This window comes from Agelaius tricolor, unplaced genomic scaffold, assembly GCF_023055355.1.
Source record: "Agelaius tricolor isolate 1412-34295 unplaced genomic scaffold, bAgeTri1.0.p SCAF_24, whole genome shotgun sequence".
NCBI lineage: Eukaryota > Metazoa > Chordata > Aves > Passeriformes > Icteridae > Agelaius > Agelaius tricolor.
Genome location: NW_027269284.1, coordinates 6,818,604 through 6,845,821, shown reverse-complemented (window position 1 = coordinate 6,845,821; position 27,218 = coordinate 6,818,604). Strand labels below are relative to the sequence as shown.

The following is a 27,218-nucleotide window of genomic DNA, read 5'->3' as shown; positions in this document are numbered from 1 at the left end:
GCTAAAACTATTTGAGCTCCATCAGACAAGCAAGACAGGTGAATAACTATTCTTCCATTCTGAAATGGATGAAAAAATATGGCCAGCAGCCTGGTCAGAACAGAAACATAACATTAAATCATCTGTGGAAACTCTTGATGCCCAGACACATAGCACAGGATGCTTGTTTCTTCCAAATTTTAAAGTCTGCACCAAATGTAAGTTGCACATTTGATCTTCCCAAATTTCATGTGTGAATCTATTTTCCTAGACTATCTCACTAGAAATAAAAAAAAAATTCCTCCTATCACAAACTCTCAGCACACAAAAATAATGATTGCTTCAATTATCTATACAGCCACCATAAAGATAAAAAACAATTTATGCCCATATCATTTTGTCTATTAAGTGGACCAGGACTTGAAAAAAAAAAATCACAACATTAATATGGAGAGACAAATAAGAAGCTCTGCCTGGGCAAAAGCATTTCAGTTAAAAAAATAAAATTATAATTAAAAAAGGAAATAAGAAAAGAAAATCCTTTGGCATGAAGCACATATAGCCATTACTTGTTGAAATAACCCAGGACCTCCTAGGTAAATGTAGTTTAAGTTTGGTAAGGAAATCAGAATCTGGATGTAGAGGCTGTATACACTTAAACCTCTTCTTTACTCAAGATACTCCGAAGATTTTCCTCAGATTTAGCATATGATTAATACAGGCACTGATACAGATGATTCCTTATTCTAAACTTTATCACAGCCTACAGACATGGCCCACCAGTGTATTAAGTTATGTCTGTGCATTACACAGCTATCTTACACAGTCTTAAACAATTAATATTTGTATTGCTTGCAAGAGCTACTCTCTTTTTTTTTACCAAGAAGTAACATAGCATACTATAGTGGAGGGTCCATCAATTATCTTTGCTGATGGGCTGCTTTGGGTATAGTTCCACAATACATAAGTGAGAACCATTCTTAAATCTCCTTTCCTTTTTAACTTTTCAAACACTACCAAAAACTCCTCAATATTTTGTTGAGCCAAGAAGCAAGCAACTAATGAACATGCATTCACTATTAAGTGAATGATCCACAGTTTCTGTAGTAGCTGGGCTTTCTGATTTCTACTTTGCTGACAAAAATATCACTGCAAATTCAGGTGTGATGGTTATGCTGAATAATGTATTTTTGATCAAGAGAGTATAACCACAGGTTATCACCAACACAGGGTTTAAGGCATGACTGTGAAAATGCTTTTTCCTTCAAATAAATACCAATAGAAATATGACTATTTTCTTTAAAATTTGAGGATTTAAGTTTTACAATTGTTTTTCCTACAGACCCCCACATCATTGCAGGTACTTTTGGTCATTAGGAAATAAGTCATCACTGGGAGAAGAGTGCCTGTCTGCATAGGGTACAGGCTTCACTGAGCAAATTTAAAAAATGCTACAAGACAGGACTTGTGGCAGCTGCATGGTCACTTGATAAAAAGAAATACAGAAAAGTCAGTTAAGAGCTAATCAAGTGGTTCAGGACAACAGTCAGAAACCAAATATGAATGTGACTCTACAGAAATGCCATTTAAAAAAAATAGCTGAATGATGGCAGTGAAGTGGGCTCCTTTCTAACTAGAGAGGCAATATCAGACAGCCATGGCACCCTGACATCATGGGAAAGATGACTTCTAATAGCATAAAATGTGAGGTGATGACGTTTTACTGAGCTGCAGTCAAATGTTTAGATGCACAAAAGCAGCCAGACCAAGAGAAAACTTTTTAACTCAAAGCTCACAGATGCAGTCCCCAAATATAGAGTGAACTCTAAAAATAAAATTAGTTATATCCTGTCTCCATCGATAAGGCACTGGAATTAATGGTAAAAGTTCACTTAAATCTTCAGCACAGGGAACAACTTCTGAAGGACATTTACAGTGTATCATAAGACTAAAGTATGTTTGTCATCTATAGAAGCAACACAGTATTACTGAATCTCAAATTAGCTCTCCATATTTTTACTCCTCATAAAACTTCAAAATAGAAGGAAATTTCTATATAATTCTCTATCTTCAGTTGTATTTCCAAGACATCTTTTCTTCTAGAACACTTAGGACTGAATTAAGCAGATATTCACTCTTTTCCTGAGGTGTTTTTAAAAAATTAATTTTTTTTGAACATGAGGCAAAAGCCACAGGAGAAATTTTTGAAGAATATAAACAACCACTTGCAAAATAAACAGCTATTTTCCTGAAAATTAAGCTCTCACAATGTAGGAGTCAGCACAATAACATGATTATTCTCTGAAATAAAGCACAAATTCAGAATAAGCTATCAGATCATATACTTGATTAAAGGACTGCTTCAGAGGTCTCAAATATTTATGCCTTGAGACAAACTGGAGTTTCCATTTTGACAACTGTACAATGATCATCATGACACTATGAAACATGCAGTAATTTTTAAAATCTACCTCTTCCTCTGCATTTCATTTAATGCACTTATTATTTTGAAAGCTTAGGGGGTTTTGTGGAATGGGTATTTTTATTTCCTGTGGCTCATTTACTGGCTAAGATATTTATGAAATGCTCAAAGACCATCTCTAAACAAGAACACAACAGTCTGCTTCAACAATTTGAATATGTCATTGTACAATCACCACTAAGTATTTTAAGTTCAAGCTTTTCTATTGTGAATGACTAACATGAATGAAAAAAGTTACATTTTGTTGCTTCAAAGTCCTAGATAAAAATACCCAAGAAATTTTTCTTCGCTGAAGGCACAGTCCTGCATGGGCTGCTCCCTACATAACCTTGAGACTGTTTGCATGACTCTTACCTGTTCATCAACATAATCATCTATTCTTTTCTGGCATTCAAGCCATGCTTCAGCAACTTGGCCCATTTCCTGTTCCAGCTGATGATACCTTTGTAGCAAGGTACTGTACATATCTTCACTACAGGAATCGTGGGTTGTTCCAAGCCTGAAAGTTCAAACAGCACTTGTTACACAAGAGACATTTCACTGAAGAATCACACTTAAGATCTGCCAGCCAAAAAGAGTGTTGTGAAAATGTGATTATTGACACACCTAGGCCCACAGAGCTGCTTCTATCCCAAAAATTGACTATTTTTAGTAGTTTTTCAAAAAAAAATCCAAACTCTGCTTATTCCAATCTTCTGTAACCAACAATAGCAAGAATGTGGGAAGTGCCACATTGCTAGAGCCTCTTTCCCATGAGCAACCAGATGACAAATCTATTTGTTCAAATTTGGTTGCTTGATATATTTATCCTTCCAAATTCTATGGGCTAAATATACATGTTGACTATCCACTGCAGAGCTACATAATAAAAATAAAGCCAGAAGCTTGTTAGGCAGAACTCTCATGACCAATCTAAAAAGAATACCAGACGAGTTGGAGTTCCAGGTGGGAAATGTGCTGTAGAATGAAGCAAGTGAGATACAAGCAGTTATCTACTATCACTTGAGCAGCATGGAATTCACAACATGGGGATGCCACTCACTGCTGACTGTGTCTGTGAGGGGGCCCAGAAATAGGAGACACACTTACCTCCCTTCCTACTGCTGCATTTTGCACAGCATAATGTCTCTTAAGCAAATATGCCAACTCCCAATACACTGACTTGACAAACAATAAAAGAATAAATTCTACTCAATAACATGTGTTTAAACCACATTGAATTGTAATGACCTGTCAAGTGACATAAATAAACTGAAGCTTTACAACATTTTTCTACTCAGTAATTAAGGAGAAGCTGTGTGATAATTAATTAGTCACAGAGGTTGTGTAGCAATCAAAGCCAGTAGCAAAAAAACCAAAATTGAAGCAACACAAAATGTGATATTTAAGCCCAGTTCCAGCGTTTCAGGGAGGTTACAGATTTTCATTGCAATAGGATGTCAACCCAACCTCAGAACCACATAGTGTGGCTGTCACCTGGCAAAGAACTAACCCCTTAACTTGGCAATTAAGCATAATGAAGAGCTGAGCAAACAGACAACTCAGTAAGCACCAAGTTACAGCTGATAGTGTGAATTTGCCAATAAATTCAAATTTGTTTTGCTGTTTTTGCCTAGAACCTGCAACACAACCACTTACGAAGGGCGCACAAGCAACTCTGCACATTAAAAGTTGGGCTGTCCATGGGTTGAAGAGCACAAAAAGAAGTTTCAGTGGATACAGTGCCTTCATGCTACAACACTTCCTTACTATTAGTACAAACACTGTCAACTCCTGTTACTACATCACAATTTACTACTTTTTTTAGAACCTTTGTTTCTAGTATTATGTAATTATGTGAAAATCAGATCCCTACTATATAAAAATCAGTAATTTGTTCTCATAACTGCTCCTGACTAGTACTCGTCTTTCACACAGTAGTTGTACATTTAATACTCCTTAAAATATGCTCAAGTTAAAAGCAAAAGAACTCAATTTAATAAAATTTGTGCTAGCCATGCAACAGCATTTACACTTTAATTTTTTATTGTGACTCTGAGTAAAGGTAACATGATCCTAGTAAATACACTTTCACCCCCAAGGCAAGTATAAAGTAACAATTTAGTTAACACTTCAGTCCTCTTAACAGAGGTGCAATAAGTTCCTCAACTGCAGTAAAAACAAAGGTAATGAAAAGGATAACACATATATAAAATTTAACAAGAATTGCTCACTTTAAAGTAACTGACACTTCCAAGCCATACCTGTTGACAAACTGTATGCCTACATATTTTGATCAGGAACACAATTTTTTTGGACAATGGCACTTACCCTCACCACTGTCCCATCCCATGCTGGCAAAGCAAAGGGAACAGAAAAGCCCCAGATATTGGTCACTTCATTGGTAACCATCTCAAGAAAGCAGTGTGGTGAATTCAGAGGGCATGTCAGAGGCTGCATGTAATCAGAAGCATCTTAACCCAATCAATATTATTTAACCTCTAAGAACCTCTTCATATTGACACCCTCATCAGGAAGTACTACCCACTCACCTATGAAAGAACTGGCTTTCCTCAAGCACTCATTATGAAAATACATCCTTATGAGATGCTGTGTCTGACCTAGAAGCCCTGCTGAATAATTAACTCTTGCCAAGCCATGGATAGCCCTTACAGCTGGTCTGCAGACTGTGCAGCTGAGCTGCCTCCTAAACTGGCCACAGATGTAGCCAAACAAGACACAACACATGAAGACCCTGGTAGTTTACTCCAGCAGATGTCCCCTGTCAGCTGTGCAATACTGACACAGCTGTATTGTATCAGCTCAGCAAACTCCATCCCCACAAGGCTGCTGTTTAAACCTCCCTATGTGAACACCTTTTCTAGTCTGACATCTGATAAGTATCCTTGGAACTAACCACAGAACACCTTTTTGAAAAAGCCAGAGATATACAAAAAAATTTAGTGATTTAAGCAAAGGATGAAAGAAAGGATGAACACCCAGAAGCTAAGCGAAGCTGAGATGTCAAAAAGCCATTTCAATTTCTCTTTAGGAAGAGAAAATAATGAGGCCAATGCTCTTTGTAAAGAAACTCTGGCAATACTTTCTCTACTGCACATAAGTGATTCTCTGTTCACCAAATGTCCAGAGGACAAGGCTGATCCCTGCTTTTCCATGGGAGGCTTCTGTGATGGAACATTTCCTTCCATTGGAAATGAGTGGAGAAGAAACATATCCTTCCCAGAGAAATCTAATTCTGTCACTTCAAGACACAGAGAACTCAACAATAAAATCCTGAGAGACCATGAACACAAACAAAATCTATGTTTATCAAAGAAAAACAAGACATACACTAAAAAACCCAGAAATGGGAAGCTTGTGCTGAACCTTTCCTGTCAAAAAATTATTCATGTCAACCAAACTAGGCAAAACCATAAGTTCAAGGGTGTTTCACATAAACTACCTAGAAAACACAAATGCACTGGAAAACAAAGTCCTGCAGGAAGAGATTCTGATTTCATCCTACCTGTAAGCTTTGAGGATGGCTGTCACCACAGTGACAGCAGAAACACAACTTCTGACTTAAAGTCAGTTGCTCCTTCTTTAATTGCAGTAGCACAGAACAAGTACAGGAAACGAAAAATGCTTTTGTTAACAAATAACCATAAAGTTCACTAAGGGCATTCTCAGCTCTGCAGATAAAGGCAATATAACTACTTTTATATGGTCAGGATTGCTGGAGTAAAGAGACACAGAGAGACCTTGTCAAAAAGCATGGACATGATGAAGGATAGTCACAGAACAAGAAGTCACAGATCACTGGAAAAATACACAACATGCTGCTGAACACAGCAACAAAATCAGCTGTTGGGGCAGGGAGATAAAGGCTTTCAATATCAACCCAGTTCCATCTAAACAAATCAGGTAACTTGTGAGGGACATTAGACTTCTTGCTGAGCCTGGAAACAATTCAGTTTTTTTGTCTCTTCTTTTTTCCTTTCTGGTATCTACTAGCAAAAGGAGGACTCAAAAGGAATGTTTTGATTCACTGTGCGCAACATCCTTGTAGCACAATTAGTCAAACTGCTCTTGCACCATGGAAAATTACACAGGACAATACCTTTAAACTACATGTACACAGATCAAAAATGTGTCTTCACAATTTCAATCACAAACAAGACTGAGAGGTCAACATGAACCACCCATGACTGTATGTTAAAAATGTTCAGACCTAGGGTAAAGAAAATTTCTATTAATACCTCTTTCCTAGAAAACCCAAACACTTTGGCAGTACACAAATTACAATCAGAGCAACCCTACTAAGAAAATACACAATGTAATGCCTCAGGAGCTTTAAAGCATGAGACCTACAAGCATACAGCAAGGGGGTTTCTCCAGTGAGAAGATGCTTAAAACTCCAAATTCAGTTCTGTGCACTATGGGAAGCAGAAGGTAATGAGGCTTTAATTTGCTTGTAGAGCTGTAGAAACAGCAGCAATGCCTGATAACTGAAAACAGTATTATTCAGTCATACCATCAGTATTTACACAGGATGCTGTCATTTTACTGGGTAACTTACAACTAAGCAAATTAGGGTTGTAATTCTTCTGACAAGCAAGTTATGACAGCAGCCTGCTCAATCAACAACACTCTTTTCAAGAGAGATCCACAAAGATTTTTACCAATTCAATTGTAGCAGCATATTTTTTTAATGCTGTGGTTGCAAACATGGGTTTTCATCTCTTCTTAAAACCACAAAACAAAAGTTAAACTCTACCTTAGCTGTGACACCAGCATTGGCAAGCTATTCTGCAGGAGTGGCTCAGAAAATACCAAATTTTCAAACAGATGCTTGTTGTGCAATTCCCATGTCACCTGAAATTTCTTCAAATGTTCATTTTCCTATAATGATAAAACAACCAGAAATAAACCAGGGTTAAGGAAAAAAAATCAGAATTCTGTATAAGGCAAGAATTTTTTTTAAAAAATCTAATTTCCAACCTACAGACTGTATGAACTAGCTCAGATCTTATGTAGTTTTAAAACCCAAACCCTCAGAACTGAAACAATTTTTAATGACTTAAATAACCATAGCATCATTCCTTCTAAACTGTCATGATTTTAAGAAAAAAATAATTTAAAAAAAATCAGTCTACATTATCCCTTTCATTTCTGCACCAAAAGATTCATTTTATTATCTGAACCTGTAATTCTCAGGTTTTCTTGTCAAATAATTGTCTATTTATGATTTTTCAATTTTTTGAACTTATCTATTATAAGACACATATATAATGTCAACCTATAATCTTTATTTAAAACTGACATAAAATCAAATAAACAGTTCTCCTCGACTACGGCTTAAAGAATGAAGTTCTCTAAACAGAAGAGACCAACAGCTTATTTCTCTGGCAAGCAGAACATTTTTGTATTTGAGGTTATTTAACACATAATTCTATGTAATTTCAATATGTAAACCTTAAAACTATTATCATTAAAACACAAGAATTCAAAACACGTATAATATACATTTCAAGGCAGCAAGTTTTCCTACATATAGCCAGCAGTATGCAGGTTTTCTATACCAGGACTCAACCACAGAGCAGAATTAAATGCAAGCATTCTGGCTCTCAGATCAGCAAGTGGGCCTTAAGTACTACAACCCCAAGCACCCAGAAACACCTTTATACTCTGGAATTTTAAAGTTTTGTTAACAACACTGGGTTAAAAAATAAAGCAACCAAACATATTTATATCAGACCTGAAGACAAGACTATCAGCATTAAAAAAACCCCAAACAATTAAGTTCAAAGTATTATCTTAATAATAATAACCACTTTTAGGGGTGGGTAGTAGTTTTTTTGAGTTGCACAAGACATGTGTACTTTTTCATTTTGAGTATTATGTCTTCAAAATATGTAAAATGCTAATAATTTCTCAAGGTTCACTGAGGTTTATTTCTTAAGCAATTTCCATATTATGCTGTGAACCAAGCAATAAACACTTATCTACAAATTCTTGTGTACCAGTTTATGCAGATTGTGGTATTTCTCACAAAGCAACATCAGGCAAGTTTTTCTCTAGTCGGTATGCTCTGTACTTGTGGGCCCTTCTGTACCGACCAGAGTCTTTCCAAATTGCTGTCAGTATGATCTGTCATTCCCTGCATTGGTGGGGCACAAAGCTTTAGTTCCTGCTATTGAAGTCAGATGGATGCCTTTGAAAGGAAGAACAACTATTCATAATTTCATTGAGAAATCAGTTTCTCACAGGTGGAGGCTCAAGGCAGATAATGCCTTTATACAGTAAACTACATGCAAAGCTTTCATCCTTAAAAGGAAGGCAGCAAGAAGTTTAGAGATCTTGCCTGTTATGTATTTTAGCTGAAAAGATTCCTTTTTCCATAGTGTACTGGTATCTTGAGAGGAAACATCCATGTACACTGAAAAAACTAGTGACCCTACTACCTGTACTGCAAGCTGTGACATACTACTCAATTTAACAAATAGGTTATTTAATAAAGCTAAGAAATGTATGACAGAGACAGTGTCCTACATTCTCACATTTCAGTTTCTCAAGGCCAGCTTAGTAGAAAGATGTTTTCAGTACTGACTGGGCTGCAGAAGGAAAAAGACAAGAAAATCTGGCATATTTTCTGTTTTCTTATGCTTCATCTTTACAAGAGGAGAAGAATTTTATTTTACTTTTTAATTTTGTCAGGAAAGGGGTTGACTAGGGAGTTCAACCATCTTCTGTTTTCTCATGGCTATGATTTCAATCCCCCATACCTACTGGTTTTCATAACTACTAGTTCACAGTAATTGCCAGGAAAAAGGTATACAGTGGTTATTTTCTGATCAGCTGTGTAATTCTGGCATTAAAGCGTTCATTATTGGCAGATCCACTTTGAGAAAGCTGAGGTGCACTGCAAACCATTTGCTTTACAGCTGAACCAGCTGCAATGCAAACCAGTCTCAAGAGCCACCTTCTCTCAAGCACCTTGTTAGAAACTTAGTGACTGTTAAAAGCAGCCAATAAACAGGATATAGCAGTGACCTCATGTCTGTATCTAAGTGATAAAGCTGAGAAAGATAATAAACAACAGCAAATACAGAGCATAGACAACAAAAAAAACCCCATCAGATATGCTCAAGTTTCTTAGAACATCTTCGTGCTTTGCCAATTGAATTTTATTGACAGCCCTACTTCAGTAATGAAACTCTGCTTCCTCTCCACTTTATATCCTCACCTGAGGCCACCATAGTGTATGTCCCATCTGTTTTTTCCTCTCTTTACCCATCCAGACAGTCAATTTCACCTAACTGGCAATAAAATCCAAATTCCCCATTTTTGCCACCTTTTTTTTTAATCCTTGCACAAAGCTTACACGAGAAAAGGGATGGGCAGGATGATGACATTAACAAAGGATGCACAAAAAAGGATTAACAACAAAACAGGATTAATAACCTTCTAAGACCTTAAACAAATAGAATTACAAAATTTGCTTATGGTATTAGTCACCTGATGGACAGTTACTCAAGAAGAAATTTTTAAGGCTACTGCCTATTTTATAGCCAAAAATGTAATCCTAAATCTAACATCACAATGAGTTGGTAAGAAAAGCATTAACGGTAGAACCTTAGAAATAATAAATTACATAGCAGATTAAGGCTGAGGCAACACAATGTCTTGAAGCAGCCATCCTAGATTGAGAATGAAAAGTTGAAAAGTTTTCACTCAACATCTAGGGTGGCTACTTGAAGAGATTGTATTGCCTCAGAATACATGGAAACAATTTAGGTTAGTGCTACACACAGAATTGGTGTCACTTAATCATGGTTGTGAAGCTACCATTAAAGATTACCAGAGAAGTGTTTTCCACATTAGGATATCTAATATTTTGTAAATCTGCTTAAAGATCTGTTTCAGAGTAAGTGCCACAAACAACATCCCACCTTTTTCTTTATGAACAAAAAAATTACATCAAGCCACTGTAAGATATGCCTGTTCCACACTTCTGAATATTTAACTGCATTTTCAGAATCTCCCTGTCTCCAGGGACAAACACAAAAAGAATCTTACAACTTACAACCACAGAAGACATCTGAAAGAGCCCAGAAATAACTCTGCCAGCATCAGCCCTGGCAAGCAGGAGCACAAAGCTGTTTTTTCAGTCTTACCAGAGTAACTAGGAAGGCGCTGATTGTACAGGCTGCCTGGCAGAGTGCACTGTACTCTTCAAGCAGGAGGGAGATGAACTGCTGGGCCTGGGGGGGCCCTTCTGTGGCTAAGGTCGATGCAACCTTGGATCCCAGGGACAGGTGTCTGAGCAGGCGAACCTTCATTTCCAGCACGTATTCCCGAGCCTGCTGCTCCAACCGCTGGTAAAGCTGGTATGGATCTCTTTCACATAGCCTTTATTTATTTGTGACAGAAAAGAGAAAAAAGAGAGCATGTAATCAACAGTTTTCATTTGCCTAGGAGTATTGACCAGTTACCATTATCCTCATCAAAAATAACCTCAGTGAACTACCTTAAATCTCAGAGAACACAGTCCTGTCCCCTGCTTGTACACATATGGGACTGAGCTCTTGTGTACCTTAAGGAAGAGGATGCCTGCACACCTGAGGAGTAAAATTATTTAGGATTTAAAATTTCACTTCAACATGTGAGCTCAAAATCTTAACTCCATTTGCATCCAACCCTGCAGGCACCCAGACTCTTCAGATAAGCTTCTTCACAATTTTTCCATGTTGTTCTTAACATGTGACAAATTAGTGCCTACAGAAGAAAACTGAACATGATGGCTGCTTTGAATCACTTTAAATAATCCAATTTCACTCTAAATTTCTGTGCATGGAGTTTAGGCACGCACAGAATGCTTTGGGTTTTTTACAGCACAGGGAGGTGGGGAAGAAGAAATGAATGGGGTAAGTACTTAAGAGTTAGATGAATAGAAGTCTGCAGCTATCTAATCCATGCTTTTCCCTCAGCACTCACAAAACAGTTCCATCATACTGCCATCAAGTATTCCAACATACAATAGGAACATTACTTGGCACCACTACTTATTCCAACAAAGACGACCAGACACTCCATTTTTTGCCAGCTGTGTCTAACAAGAGCCAAGCATGGAAGTGGGAATTTCTGCCTTTTTAAAAGAGTTACTCAGCCACAGCATGGTCTTCTGCATGCTCCCTAAATGGAAGGTATTTTAAAAATGCATTCAATACCTACATTGACCAGCTTTGTAAAAAAACTTCTGCATGATCTTAGCACTATAGACTGGACACACTGGTGCCTGCCCAAACTGTATCCTTTTTTTTATTTTTCACTTTATAGGCCATAAGAAACTCAAGTGAAAAATAATCCAACTGGCATTTAAGGTTTCCTTCTTTGAAATCCTGTTTCTGTCTTTGTATTGTAATAATCTCTATCAAAAGTGAAAAACAGTTCTGAGTAATGAAAGCTACTCAGTACATAAGAAAGTTACCCAGTATTATGTTCTCATTTCCAAAATTTTTCCATTAAGGAGATGCATAACATCAATAACCACTTTAGCTGTGATTCAGTTTTAATTACCAAGACACTATGCAACATTTAAACAATTTTTATAGGCTTTGATTTCCAAGCCTATATTGCATGTTTTGATCACTTGAATAAACAAAGTGTGACTAATAGGGAGGGACATTATATTGCTCTGCTTATACACAACTCACATATGAAACCAAACAGTTTTTATATAAACAAAGTGCAATATGCTTATTTAATTATCTACTAAAGCCAGTTCAGGTGTACAGTCATATTAAGAACAGTGCTAGATTAATTTCTCTTTCAAATGTGTCTTTACCTCACCAGAATTTAGGTTCAACTAGGAATTGCACATGAGAACTACAGCTCAGGTCAGACTGCTCAGATCTCTGTGTATTAAGCATATATGGAACCAAGCAGAACAAAAACTCCTTGACCACACACGGAGTTAGAGAGAAACTGAGATGATCCTAGTGGAGCCCTTCAGAGTTTGCCACACTATTCTTAAAAGCAGAAAACTCTTCACAGAGGATCTCATTAGGCCTATTTTCACTTCAACACCTTCAAAAGCTACAATTATGACTTCTAAAATGAGAATGAAATTGGAATCGGCCTCATCTAGTGATCAGTGTCCAATATAACTTTATTTTATAAAATTTCTTCCAGGTATTACAATCACAGTAAGGTGCAAAGACTAACAACTACTACTATTAACTCAGGCTAGTTCCACAAGGTAAGATTTTCACATGGGGCAATTAAAACTTAACACTGCCTTATGAATAAGGCCTTTTGAAGAATAACATTCTGAGACCCTTTCATAATTATGCACTTATATTCCTATTGCAAACAGCATATGAATTTAATAGCTTCCCATGCACTAAAACTGGTATTGAAAACTCCTGAATAAAATAGAATGAATCTTCTTTGAAGTAATATACCTATCCACCAGCTCTTTCATTCCTTCTTTATCTGGTACCAACGATTGGTCTTGGTCATCTGCCAGAGGGGTCCCAGCTTGACGATAAATACACCGGACCATGTATCTGACTTCAGACCAGTAATTCTGTAGCTGCTGAGGTTCACGTTCAGGCTCTGCTGAATTTTCTCTGCATTTGAAGACAAAAATAATTACCCTCTGTTTGTATTCGTCACATAAGTGTATTGATTCCTACTATTCCAGAAAAAAAAAAAAAGTACATCTGAAAATGTCTAGAATAAAGTATGAAACTGGGTGAATACTGACATCCAGAAATTACTGTTTCAAGAGTTTAAGCCTCAAACAAACCACACCTACAAACAAGCTACACAACTGCCAAAGTCTGACCACAACCACTGTGCTGCTGAGGCTGAGTTCAGCTCTTACCTGCGTTCATTACAGGCCTCACAGTTGCATGCTATGTCTGAAGGAGAGGAATTGCTAAGATCTGCAGCAGGCACTGTCTGTGCACCAACAGTTATTCTTCCTCCTCCTACAGATTCCTGCTGTGATCCACTGTTTCCAAGAGGCATGTGCAAAAGGAAATCTTGGCTCTGAAAAACAAAAAATAACCCAATGTTTGTAAGGTCTGAAATGTTATTCGTTAGACAATATTAAAGTGGCAATTGTTAGTGCTGCATGTATTTTGGAAGGACACTCAATCAGGCACAAAGAATTAGTCTTTCAGAAACCTAATAAATGCAAGAGATGAACAGAGACAACCAAAGATACAAACAAAGCTTCATTTCTAATGACCAAAGTACACTGGCTATAATTATTACCTTTATGTACTTCAGCATAAACAATGAACTAAGCTAAAGGAAAGCTTGCATCATCCACACTTAATCATAAACCAGCACTATCTCTTCAGTCTCCATGTAACAGTATGTTTGGCTTCCGGAGTTTAACAATCCCTTCTAGTAAAAATGATAAAATCTCCTTGTTTGTGACAGCCAGACATAGTATTTCATAGCAATGAATGTCAGAGAGCTGCTGCCATTGGAGAGGGATGCAATCTCCTGTGCACAGTGCTGTTCAATTCCAGATGACACAGACCACTCACCCAAACTGCTGCTATTTTTGTTTGCAGTTTCTCTCCCTTCTCTGTGCTCCAGCCCCAGCACATGCCATGCTTCTCTCCTGCACCCTCCCAAGTCTGCCACCAGATTTCTCTGGCACCAGGCAGAGACCTCTCTCACATCAGTATCATGACTGAAGGTGGTTTTTATTGTGCCCCAAATCCTGGATCAAGATGCAGACATAGGTAAGAAAAAACCTGCAGTTGCTACCAAGCAAGCTAATGAGAGCAGCAGCAACCTGAACACAGGAACATCTACAGGAAACCACCTGTATTCTGAATTGCAGTCACAGGGAACATTTATTTTTTTTTTTAGCTAATTTTGGCTTTTTTTCCCAGGTGGCTTCTCTAATTTGACTAGCCACCTAGTTCATGTAGTTGCCTTTTTAAGACAAGCTTCCAACCTTGGAAAATCTATTTGTTGTCTGCTTTAAAAAATGCCTCTTTAAAAAGAAAACTGTTGCCAAACTAAAAAAAAAAAAAAAATCTGAATTTTTATTTACACCTGGAGTATCTGTAAGTTAACAAAACATGTAGGAAGCAAAACCTGCCGTCCTTGCAACTCTAGAACACTCATTTTCTTTGCTAGTTCCTTAAACAGAGCTTAAATGTGTTAAAAGATTTGACTCAACTGAACAATAATGTGCCTCAGTCTTACTGTGCTTTGAACTCTCCAGGATGTGTTTACCACCATACCACCAATATAATTCCCTTAGATGTAACCTCTTTTGATTAGTTTACTACCCTTGTTAATAGCAACATTATCTGTAAACACAAGTTGTATACAAGTGATATACTCTTAAATTTTCCTGACAAAAACATCCTTATCTATACTTTTAACACAAGCTTAACAACACCCTCTATACAATCTTTCTTCACAGTGATTTACTGAAATAAAAACCTGTGTGTGCACAGCCTGTTAGCTCTCTGCAAGGAGGTGTCAGCTGGAATCTACAGTACTTGCAATTATCCCAAGTGTGTGACTTCCCAGCTCAGTCATGAAGACTTGGTTCTGCAGTATAACACAGTTTGCTTCTAATGAGGTTTTGCTGGATCTGTCAATGAACTCTTAGTATCTTCCTGCAACAATAAGCACAGCTCTTACATGAGGTTGAATTCACAACTTGAAATATTAGTGCCACATATTAAATTGGTACTTGCTGTGCTACCAAGACTAGGAAACTGTTACATTCATGCTATGCAAAGTTGTGCTTGTTTATTAAAAAGTACAGGAAAGAAAAGACAGCAAAACTCAGAAATCTGCAGGAAGGTGTCAGTGCAAGTGCAGTGACTCAAGAAGTCCACTGAAAGAACAAGGAAAATTCAGATAGTTTACTTCATCAAGAGAGGAAAACGCACTATCAGCAGACAGAATAGAAAAACGTGTAATGAGTAAGGTCATGTTGGTAAAAGTAGAAAAAATTGTATTTAAGTACAGGGGATAAGGACAAAGCTTGAGATTCAATGAATTAAAAGCAAAAACTCTCAGTAAAAAACAGATCCAAACCTTGCTCTACTTAAAACTCCTCAACTCAGAACCAGAACTTTTGGAACAACTTCCCTGCTCATTTTAAATAAAGCCAACTCAAAATCACCTAAAAAGCTTTTCAAGCATTGACAGCTCCAGTGGTGCCAAAGCACAAAGTGTCATGCAGCCCATAATTAAGCATCTTCTCAGTCTACCAAGCTACCTGAACTTACCACGAGAGACTGCTCTATTGTAGCGTGCCTCTCCTCCTTTTCCACTGTTCTTCTACAGTCTGGACACACCCACAGTGGGAGGTGCAGCATGTTGTTTGCTTTTGGAGATGTGGAAAGTGCTGTTTTGCTGGAATTCTTGATTCCGCTCTCTGAAAGCGAAGTATCTTTGCGTTCACTTCTACAAAGAAGACAATGCTCGCCAGTTGTATATGGTGCCCTCTGGCCCAAGCCAAAGGTAAATGGTGTCTACAAACAAATGTTTTGATAGATAACTGGTTATTCACAGAATACATATCAGAAAAGATATTCTGATATTTGAAACTAATAACAAAACCCCCCAAAACCAACACACATATTTTACTAGTCATTATAAAAGTGAATACTTGGAGTGTCCCAACAAACACAGCAGTCTCAATATACATGAGGCAAACAACTTGGACTATTAATACATTGCCATTTAGGAGGATGGTCTACAGTCTTTCCCTCTAAAGTATTTTGGCCTAGATATAATAATCCAGCAAGTAAAATTAAAAAGGGGTATTTACTTTTACTGTCACCATTTACAGATAAAAAAGAAAAATATCTCCTCTTTGAAACTCTGTGACACTTCCTTTTATAATACTACCTGAAACAAAGTCACTTTCAGCTAAGCCTATTACAAAATAAAAGTTTAAGTCAGTTTCAACAACACAAGTCAAAAGGGTCCTCAAATCCACTATCAGCTATTGAATCAAGCAGACTTGGCAACGTACAAGGACAGAGGTACTTCAAAACCTGAATTCTTTTCCAAGATGCTACTGTGCATGAAACTATGGTTCAGCCATGCAATGCTGATTCTTCACCAAGGCTGATAGTCAAAAACAACTCAGGCAGCACAAGACAAAGAGAACCCAATTTTATGAGACATAAGAGATGATTGGAACAAAATATCATGTAATGGCAGAATCACAGATTTGCCCAATTTTATTACAACTGCTAACTCTGCCTTAATTAACAACACCTTCTATGTAAGCATCAAAATAGTTTAATTCTTTCTCAGAGAAAAAGCAAATTTTAAGTAATTCAAGTACTGCTCTTGATACTGCTCTAATCTCAATACTAACAAAATATATAGCTTTAAAGATCTTGTAAGGCTCAACTGCACAAGCACAGGTGAACAATTCTTTAGGGCAAAGGACCAGTTCAAGCTAAACCATAATTCAACTCTCTTCTTGTCTTCACAGCAACAACAAATCAATTATCTAGTGCTGACATCTAAGGAAAAACAGCAGAGCATTACAAACACTGATTTTTGTGCTTTTCACATTTGTAAAACTGACAGACTCAGCAATATGGAAAGGAAAATGAAGAATTCTAGACATAAAAGCCCAAAAGACAGACTGATTATATCTCCACAAATATCTTCCTATCTTTCAAAAGTTCATGAGAAATTTAACAGATTTATTAAGAACCTTTGCTCACTGCTGCCACTTCTAGAATTTGCACCTAAGCACTAAGGCAGGAAAAAGAACACAAACTCTCCAGGAGTCTACTGCAGGTTTTTAGAAAACCTTCTCATGGAGGAAGACTCCCTCTGCCAGCTGAAAGGCCAGGACTGACCAACCAAGACATTTCCCAAGTTGGACATTGCTCTTGGCTGACCTGCACCCAACTGAACATCTCATTCATGCCTAAAACCCTGCATGCAGGAAGCCATGGCTGCTTATCCCTTAGCCCTGAAAGTTTCCTTCTTAAATGAATTTTATTGAAGCCAGATTAGGCGAGTCCCTGTCAGAATGATGACATCTTCATAGCTATTTTGCAGGCAAATCCTTATGAACATCTTATGCAGGACATCTTCCAACAAGCAGGAAAATAAGAGGACAAAAATGTAAAAGTTCAGAAGCTAAGACAACCTGACACTTAGTCTTTTGCAAAGGTAAAGGTCATGGCAAACACACCTCAGCCACTCTGCAGGGATTTTTAGAAGTTAAGATGTGTGTGTGTAATCTCCTTAAAGCTGCACCACAATCACTAAAAAGCCATGGCAAACACAGCAGGAACAATAATCTTTGTTATGGCCACACTCAGTGAAACCCTAACAAATCTCCCCACTGGGCCCATATTTACAACAGGTGTGAATCTCAAATTAAAGCCCTTGGTTCCTAGAGCACAATGCAAATCAAGAATCAAAACTGAAACTTCAACAAAATCTAGACCACAAGCATCTCTGATACCTGTTATGACTCCATCCTATTAAAATGAAGCTATAAACTTCAGTTTCTTATTTATTTAAAGCATGATGAATGCAGCAACTGTTCATGTGACCATTTCAACATGAGCAGCAAACTCTTGCTGGATTAGGAGAGCTTGCAATTAGGTCACATTTCTGTGTCTCTTCAGTGCCATCAGAGCAAAGTGCACATTTTGTGAAAAGCAGGATATTTTTCCACTAGTCAAGCTTCAAAAAATGTGGGATGCATCTCTGCAAGAAAACACCCAGGCTCACTTTATCTCTGAAACATGTTCAGATATAACATTCATAAATGAAAGCTGGAAGTAGGACAAGTTGGAACAGAAATAACTGCATCTCTGCTATGTATTTAGATTTATTTCCAAGAATAACTTTATTACCATAAAACTGCATAGATTTTTTTTAACATCCAGGTCCAATTTGAAGCATACTATAACAATAAAATTTTACTAAAAAAAAAAGATTCCACTGTTTTTAAAGCTTAAATGGGAGATAATCAGAAATTGACTTCAATTACCAACATCCCAATCTCACACAGCATTCTTTTTGAAGAGTTTGATTTAGTACCTTTAATACTGCTTAATATCTTCTCCCATTAATAAATAATTCTGCTTTTATATATACCCACAAAATTTGACTGCACATACCTGAGAAACACCCGTGAATTCTGATGCAACAGAACTGTCTGTAAACTGTGTACCATTTAGTGAAACCTGGAAAAATAACAACAGATTGGTTACAATAGCTGAGTTTATTGCTAAAAGAGCTTTATAAAAATTAAACAAAATCTTCCTCAGTATCTGAAGGCTGATACAACAGCTTTTGAAATTTGAATCATCATTCAACTGCAGAGACAGAAATCTGCTTTTCTTTTGTAAAAAAGTTCAACAGATGCAAAAGTTTGGATTTTCAACTTTTGCTCTATAGCTGTTTCAGTAGCAACTCTGAGCTGAAAGAATTGATAAAGGAAAACAGAAAAGTCAAAAACAAAACTACATTTTTCCTTCAGTATTTGATTGCTTGCATTTAGCTTTTGAATTTCTACTGTAAATCAAAACAATTAACAAAGATTTCTGCCTTTTGGAAGTTGAATACCATACTGCTTAGAAAAATATGCAGTGTTAACCAGAAGAGTTTTCCACAGCAAGGCTCCCAGTGGCATTCAGCTACTCCAGTGCAGCAGCCTCCTCCTGCCCCAGGTTATGACTCATAGAGAAACCTCTGAGATCTCCTCTACACAAGTGCTCCAGAGACTACACCAGACAGCAATGAAATGCCTTTTACAAGCCCCAAGTGCTCTCTCACAGCACTACTTGAGGACACTAAATCAAGAGTAAAGTCAAGACAATGTATGAATTCAAGTCAGTGACAATGAAGAGCTCTAGATCACGCCAACTTGAAGAAAAGGCATTTCATTTCTTAAAAAATGGGAAAGGAGAAATAAAGTCAGTCAATTATCCTAGTCTCTCCTTCTTCTTGAGCACTGGTTGAGCTTTTGAATTTCAGACATCAGTAATCTCATGCTTCTGTTCCACCTTTCACATGCATTTTCTAAACTCTTTTTTGCCCTCCAGTTTCCCACCTATTGCTGTTGGATATTAGTGTTTCTAAGACTACTCTAAAGACCACAATAAAACCAGTCTGTCTGACCAAGACCCCCAGATCTTGTGTGCTGTACTGACAGGATTCAGAAAACATTTCTGCCCTGTGCCCAAACCATAAACTCTAACTGGAGCTGTCCTCAGGGCAAAGGAGCATCCTTCAGTTTTATGCATCTCACAGCACTCCCAAACAGCTCAGTTCAGAGACAGGGAGATTCTTGCAAAGCCACTGCCTTCAGCTGAATTTTTCCAAAGGCAAAGTGGGGGATTGTCAAATCACTGCTAGAGAAAATACCAATAAGAAATCACACAGCTTCACTTCCATACCCTATGCTATCTTTCCAGAGTAGATATTTAAGGAAAAAACCCTCATACACAAGTCAAGCATCTCAGGTCTAAAATTATGGGAAGAAAAATGCTGATGTGGAACAAGTTCCCTATTTTTATTCAGGCACTTTCCAAAAAGTGGAAAAATTAAGGGTTGTTTGATAAAAAGAAGTCTTCTTCATCAAGAAAATATGTCCTCCAGTCTGGAGGCCCACTGGTTATTGGCATTCATATATATTGAAAAATAAAGAAACCAGTATGAAAGTTTAGAATGAAACAGTTATCTGCAGCTAAAACCACTTTTTAGAAGAAAATGAATAAAAAGAGAAATTCATCCAAAACCATTACTTATTCATTAAAGGAGTACATTTACCTTCTTTACATTCAAGACAGTGATAATGAGAAATACATGAGCCTTCACATTGAAACATGCAGGCATTGAGTGACCAAGTTAAGGTACTCAGAAATGCTACAAAAGTAAAGACAAAAACAATGGGAGGTTTTTGCTATCCACTAAATGTCACAGGAAGCCAAGACAAAATACTATCAGGAATGACTGCTTCATGGAAAGAGCTGTCAGAAAAGACATCTCTTGATCCTAAGCACTGTGCAGAACTTGCTTAAAAATATCAGTGCAACCCTCCCTCAGAATTTAATAGTGACCTAAATATCTGCAGGAGGAAAAAACACCAAGGAATTTAAAGAAAGGAATTAGATAAATAGGAGGCAACAAAGAGAATCATCAAAAACTTGTGTGTAGACAATGAGATATAAGACATTGTATGTGAGGCCTAGAGGAAACATAAAAATCACAAAAAAAGAAAGACTTAAGTGGGGATGAATAATGACGTGACAGGCAAGGAAGGAGATGGCTAAATAACATATTAGAGAAAATATTAGAAGAATCTTGTAAAAGTTGTCCAAATGAGGCTCAAACAATAGCAAGCTAAAAACAGAAAAAAAAAAAGACAGTCTCACAAATAATTTAGTGAAGAAAAAAAAGTATTAAAGCTACAACTCAATCCTTTTTTGAGGCACATAAGAAGCAAGGAGCCTGTAAGGATTGGTAAGGGTACAGCAAGTAAGCAAATAGAAGCATTAAGAAAAAAAAGCTTTAATAACCTAAAGTCAGGGTAAACTCAACAGAATTATTTTTTGCATGTTCATTAGGGAGGAGCTTAAAGATATTCTGCCAGTGAAAGGCCTTTATGGAATATGCATTAGAGGACCTGTTTCAAAGCAAAGCTCTGCTAGAAAAAAAAGACAAAAACAGTACAGAGAAAATGGACAAGTGAAAAATTAGCAAACCACCAAGAGTGGATGACATTCAGCCAACAGTCCTAAGGAAATTCAAGGACCTCAGAGTTGCACTAATAATTTCAGTATGTTAATGCTTGCTTTGTGCTTCACTGGTACTAGAGGAGCAAATGACTGCTTTTATTATTTATTTATTAAGCTTTCAAAATTGCAGTTATCCAAAGCCTGTAACAAGACAGTGCCTGAGATGACAAAGTCAGCTAATAGCACTAAATTCTTCATGGAACTAAAGAGACTGGAGAATGGCAGAAGCACCATCCAAGATTGAGTTACTGTGCCATATGTTGACAGATGTAAGTCTGTGTGCAGAGGATTCAAGTGGAAGTGACAAGCTAGATGCTGTTACTTCTGGATTACCCTAACTTTTGTTATTTATTTAAAAAAGCCTTATTTTTTCATTCCTGAGTTTTTAATGATTTTAATGTTTTGTGGTTTATAAAGCTATTTTGTGAAGGTAAATGCCATAAGGAAGGCTGACATGGATGATGAGGAACATCTGAATCTCCACAAGCACTCTTCACCATAATGAAAAGTGTGTGTGTGTGAGTGTGAAGTATTTCTGTTCTTACTATTAATTTTATTTACAATGGAAAAAATATAAGGAAAGATATCTTGTGTTTCTTGGAAGTTACTGTCACACTAACTCACCTTCTCCAACACATTGATTTTCCTGGAGAATAAGACATGCAACATCTTGGCACAGTGTAGTTCATACCAGAAAGCACGAAGAGAGAGGGAATCCCAGTTTAAACAATACAGCCTGATTACACCAGAATGACCTTGAAGAACCAGTGGAGCAATTAGAAAATAAGCACTGAGAGACTGCCACAATTTGCTCTAATAGCCTGTCACCACTGCAATCAGACCTCCAGGAGGCTGAGTGACACATTACTAGACAACACACCCCCATCTGTCTCACAACTGAAGCCTGGGGAAGACACACAAACATCATGAAAGCGAGAGTGATGCAAGATCTCAGGAGAGCTCAGGAAAAGAAAGGCACAGGAAGGAAATTTAGATTCAATTCACCATCACTGAACCTTAAACTGTTCAAAAGAAATGTGATGCTCAAAACTTAAAAAAAAAAGAAAAAGCAAGACTGAATCAAATTTCTCCCAGAGAGAAACAGCAAGGATAAAAAGGATAAATTGCACTGATTTTCTCAGGTGCAGGAAAGACTGATCAGAAAAAAGCCAATGTTACCAAGAGACAATTACAGCTACACTTAATTCTACAAGGTCTAATATAATAATTGTATTCCATACCACCTGAATCAATTACCTTATTTTTATATAGGGAGGTGAAGAATCAAGTTTGCTGAAACATCTGTCAGTATCTGACTAACATTAAAGAAACCAGCCTGCTACCCCCCCCCCAAAACCCATCCAGATGCCTTGTCCATGCCACTTGTTCTCCTGCCTGCATTTTAAAGCCAAATCCCATTTGCCATGGCTTTGCTGTGCTCAGCCTTGCCTCAGGCACCTGGAGGAGCTCTGCTCACCTCCCACTGCCATCACCCACCACCCTTTGGTGGCAGCACTCTCAAGTCCCACTCTCTGCTCAAGACCTGCCACCCCACAGCCCCAGTGAAGCTCTGACTTGGGCAGGCTCCAGTCACAGCCTGAGCTTTCTCTCCTCTTCCAGCCACAGCTAAATTGGTGACAGAACTGCTGCTGGCAGCTGAGTGACGCTTACAAAATCCTAAGTGACTGCAGATATGAAGAATGATTTATTTATGCCTTTAGTTCTACAGATAGCAAACAATCTGATTTCAGTAAGTGAAAATTTAGGATCCTTCCCCCCTAAGCGAAAGTGATTTAATGATAAGCCATTGTAAAAGCCAAATGCCTGGTGGATGAGGGGAAAGAATGATGATAAATGTATCAGAGAGACATTCAACAGCAGATAAACAACAAAATCGGATGCAGGACAGCCCAGGAATGGTAAGACCTGTGAAGGTGCACAGGAGGATTATTCTGCACATGCACTGCAATGCTCTCCATTCTCTAGCAGCAAGCACTGTCAGGGAGGACACCACGCTGGCCAGACCTGTAGCACAGCAAGGCTTTGGGGTTTGTTTCAAACACCTCTCCTGAACACAGGCAGGAGTGACTGCAGCCTCTGCATAACATCTATTACAGCACTGAAGAGATATTATGATGTAAAGCACAGCAAGTGAACTATCAACACTTATCCCTTCCTTAATCCTCTTTAAAGTCCACATTATACCCAGTTAACATCTGGTACAACCCAGTTTTTTACAGCAACAGCAAACTGGAGCAGTTCTACTTGGCAGTGTCATCACTCTTGCCAATGAGATTTCATTCATTTCAACATACCAACTATTTTTCATCTCATTTAAGAAACCCATGAGCAGTTTTAAAGGCATAGAAAGGACACTACCAAGAGACTAAGCAAAGTACTACCTGGTTTCTCACAGAAAACGTTGTTCCATACTCTGGACACACCAGTGTCCAGAAATTAAGAAATAAACAGTTGTTTTGTAGAATGGAGTGTACAGACCCAAAATGCACCAAAATGCCATAAGCCCTGCAAGATATCAACTACTGCCAAACTGAAGCAAACATATGCAAAGCATATGTCCAATAAAGCAGAACATAGTCTAGAAAAAAATACTCATTTTTTTAATCAAAGCACTTGTTGTTAAGGATGCTCTAACACTGAAAGAAACAGTGCAGGAAGATCTTGGAATCAGATGAATGATTACCCAGAACTACACCCAAGAATCCTCTTGGAGAGGATGAGCACATCTAAATACTTATGGTCAATACCAACACAGCCAAGAAATGCACAAGTGTCCCATATCACAGCATGGCTGAGCCTGCTGTGCTCCAGCTGGGCTGGCCCAAGGTCACTGATGGTCCCTGTCCATGGTCACCAAAGTCTGACACCCAAGTGGAGGTGAACAGGAAACTTTTCTAATAGCAGGGAAACCCTTATTTTCATTTTTAAATAAGCCCCAAAAGTACAAGAGCTTTTGTAGTAGGAGAGCATGACCTCTAAGACAAGCATACTAAAATAGTATTTTTTAACAGATTAAAGGTAAGAGTTTTCTTCCTGGCACTGGAGCAAGGAGAATGCAAAATTAGCATGCCCAAGAATGGGTCAGAAAATAATCAGTAATATACAACACACTTCCAGGTTCATTAGCATAGCAACATTCAAGCAGATATCAGAGTCTATTATTATTAGTTTTGAGGAGAAAAAAAAGTCTTTTGCCATCAGGTATATAAAATTTCATTTCAAAGACTTCTGATTCAGTAGCTTGAAAATAGGTAAATGTTTGATGGGCAAAAGGGAAAAGTTTGGGAGGTTCCTACTCCAAACATAGCTATGGTTTAGCATGAAGCAGCAGTGAAACATGTCTTAGTGGGGGAGGAATGAATGAAGACCACCAGTTAGTTTTATTAACTATAAAGTTAAAGGATGAACAAACTAAATAGTAGCCCTTCCTGATCTAGAAGCTGGAGTGTTTTGCTTAAGAAATGGACAAATATCTAAATTTTTCAGCCATAATCACACATCTCTAGTGACACTGAACAGAATGCAGTTGTACATCCTAACACAGACTTGCCTGCCAGGGAGTCTCAGGATTATATGAGAGACACTGATAGATAAAGTGGTTCCTGATTATCTGCAGCAGTCACCAACAGGGAAAGTTGTGAAGGCTTCCTATGCAGAAAGATCCTTAATTTTACTAAGGGTGCCAAAGTACCAAATAAAACCAGCACAAGCAAAGACAAGGGATAATAATTTAAGTTCAAATATCCCTTTAAGGCAGTCAACACTTGATTTGGCCAATTGAGTAACTTTGCAGACTATCAATTCATTTTACCAAGCATTCTGTCCTTGGCATTAATATTCACAAACACCTAAATTATCTTTTCCCAGCCTCATCTGCATTATTCTAGTACACTCCACACTCTTGAGATTGGAAATGCTTTAATGAAGAAAAAAATACACATAAACAAGTCAGTGATATCACAAGTCAGCCCTTGGCACTCCTTTGAAAAGCTACGGGACTGGACAGTATTTCAGAGAACCTTTAAAGCTTTATCTCAATTTTCAGGATATAAAAAAATGAAAGCTGAGAAAGAACAAGCATTCCAAGAAGAGATACAAGACTATTGTGATTCTTCTGATATTTAGATTTTTTTAAAAATTGTGATATTACTTTCAAATACAGATAAACCAGCTTTTAGAGATGAAAGAATTCAGAAGCAGGAGAAACAGAAGTTGCAGAAGCTGAACAACAGTCAAGAGTAAAGTGTTCATGAGAAGCCTGTCAGAGCTCCAGAGGGCAAAAGCTCTGCACATGAATACAGCCAGCATGCTGACTCAACCCTGATTTATGTTGCTATCTAGTGCACAGCACATCTATGTTCCATAGCTATAGTACTTAACAGAAATCATTAAAAAGCAGATTTGCTGCAGAACACCACATGAGAGACATCAACCAGCTGTGAAACCAGCAGGTGAGTGGTTCATGTAGCATCTTGTGTACACACATTTGGATGGGGCAGGCTGGAAATCCTGTGACTGTAGCACACATCAGCCCTTTCCACCATGCTCAGCCAGAGGGAATTACACAGTCAAGGCCTAAACACAGGAAATGACCTATGGAGATGGAAGGAGGAAGAGAGACAATGCTGGGTCTAAGACTGTTCATGTCACTTGAGAATTGACACTTGCTCTGTTTGTAAAGACAAGCAAGAGACAAAACATGCAGAGCAGTTACACTCCACTGCAAACCCAAACACTTGCAAGGAGCTAACAAGGCTGTTGTTGAAGTCAGTTTAGCTCTCAAAAAGGTGAGGTGTGATATTACCTCATATTAGGGACAATATATTAGGATAAAGATATATTTGGCAATAGACACTCATCATACTAAACCAAAAGGATAGGTACTCCCTCTCCAAGCATTTTCACAGAAAGTGCTTATGAGCAAAACTGTTTCTCTCTTTTTTGAATTGTACTACTGCCAAAATAAACTTGGTCAGACCCCAGGTTAAATCCTCAATAGCCAATATAATTAGCAGTCTTATATGAATAATGAGGAAAAATACAAATAAAATCAACATGAGATTTCAATAATCTTAGTGACACTTCTACTGTAATTTTAATCTGTTTTATATAATAACACTGACTTCCACTGTTTTTCTTATTAAGTAAAATCACACCATTACAGAATCTGACTAACCTGCAAGACAGGTTCTCTGAAAGCTTTTCTTCTTCAGCAAGTCATGTTATTAAAACTTATCACTGGGCTTTAAGTAAACATAACACTATTTTCATAGTTCAGTAAAAACTAGTCCTAAAGTAAATTGTTGATGTCAAGCAAGCTGACAATCTGAGGGTGGGGAGGCTTGAACTAGAAAGCTCCATTACCTTGCATGTAGGTTATGAAGCAAGTGAACCATGAAAGGCTCAAATCCCCAAAATTATTCCTCTCCTCACACCCCCAAGATCTCAAATCTAAATTTCTTATTTTCCAACAGGGATATCCTGTAAGAGCTTTGATACTAAGTCAAAATGCCAACAGAGTTTTCAACAGGAACTGAAATTATTATTTCAAATTACACTTTTTCCACTTGAAGTCTTTGTTTTCATAGAAGTTCAATCTATGGAGAGGAATTACAGAAGTATAAGTAGCAGGTATACACAGGACTTGTTAAAAAGGACCAATACTTTCTGATTTAGCAACAATTATGATTCAAGAGTGAGGTCAGGGTACATGGGGAGGCTGTTCCTATCTCACCCATTTGGGAGCTATCCTAAATGACAAGATGACAAGATATCCAAGATGACAAGTGCCTACTACCTCCTGCTAAAACTCAAGTCTCAGATACTTGGCAAAAAAAACTTTTCCCCAAAGGATTTTTGTAAGATTTGTAAGATTTTTGTAAGGTTAAGTATTTACAGGCTTATCACAGGGGTGGGGGAAGAAGGATAATCAATCACTTGTACACAGAGCTGCATTTCAAAATCAGGCATAT

The 27,218-nt window shown here is 37.7% G+C and overlaps 1 protein-coding gene across 2 annotated transcripts in view; it reads right to left on the bottom strand.

Moving 5' to 3' along the window:
* FAM193A (family with sequence similarity 193 member A) overlaps window positions 1-27,218 on the bottom strand; it is a 77,591-nt gene that overhangs the window by 27,037 nt on the left and 23,336 nt on the right. For both annotated transcript variants that reach the window (XM_071447254.1, XM_071447253.1), the window contains exons 2-8: window positions 18,604-18,669; window positions 15,724-15,969; window positions 13,332-13,498; window positions 12,907-13,074; window positions 10,618-10,852; window positions 7,218-7,342; window positions 2,816-2,960 (exon numbers count right to left, since the gene is read on the bottom strand). In XM_071447254.1, the coding sequence (XP_071303355.1) occupies window positions 2,816-2,960; window positions 7,218-7,342; window positions 10,618-10,852; window positions 12,907-13,074; window positions 13,332-13,498; window positions 15,724-15,969; window positions 18,604-18,669 (1,152 nt within the window). The remainder of the gene's footprint in view (window positions 1-2,815; window positions 2,961-7,217; window positions 7,343-10,617; window positions 10,853-12,906; window positions 13,075-13,331; window positions 13,499-15,723; window positions 15,970-18,603; window positions 18,670-27,218) is intronic.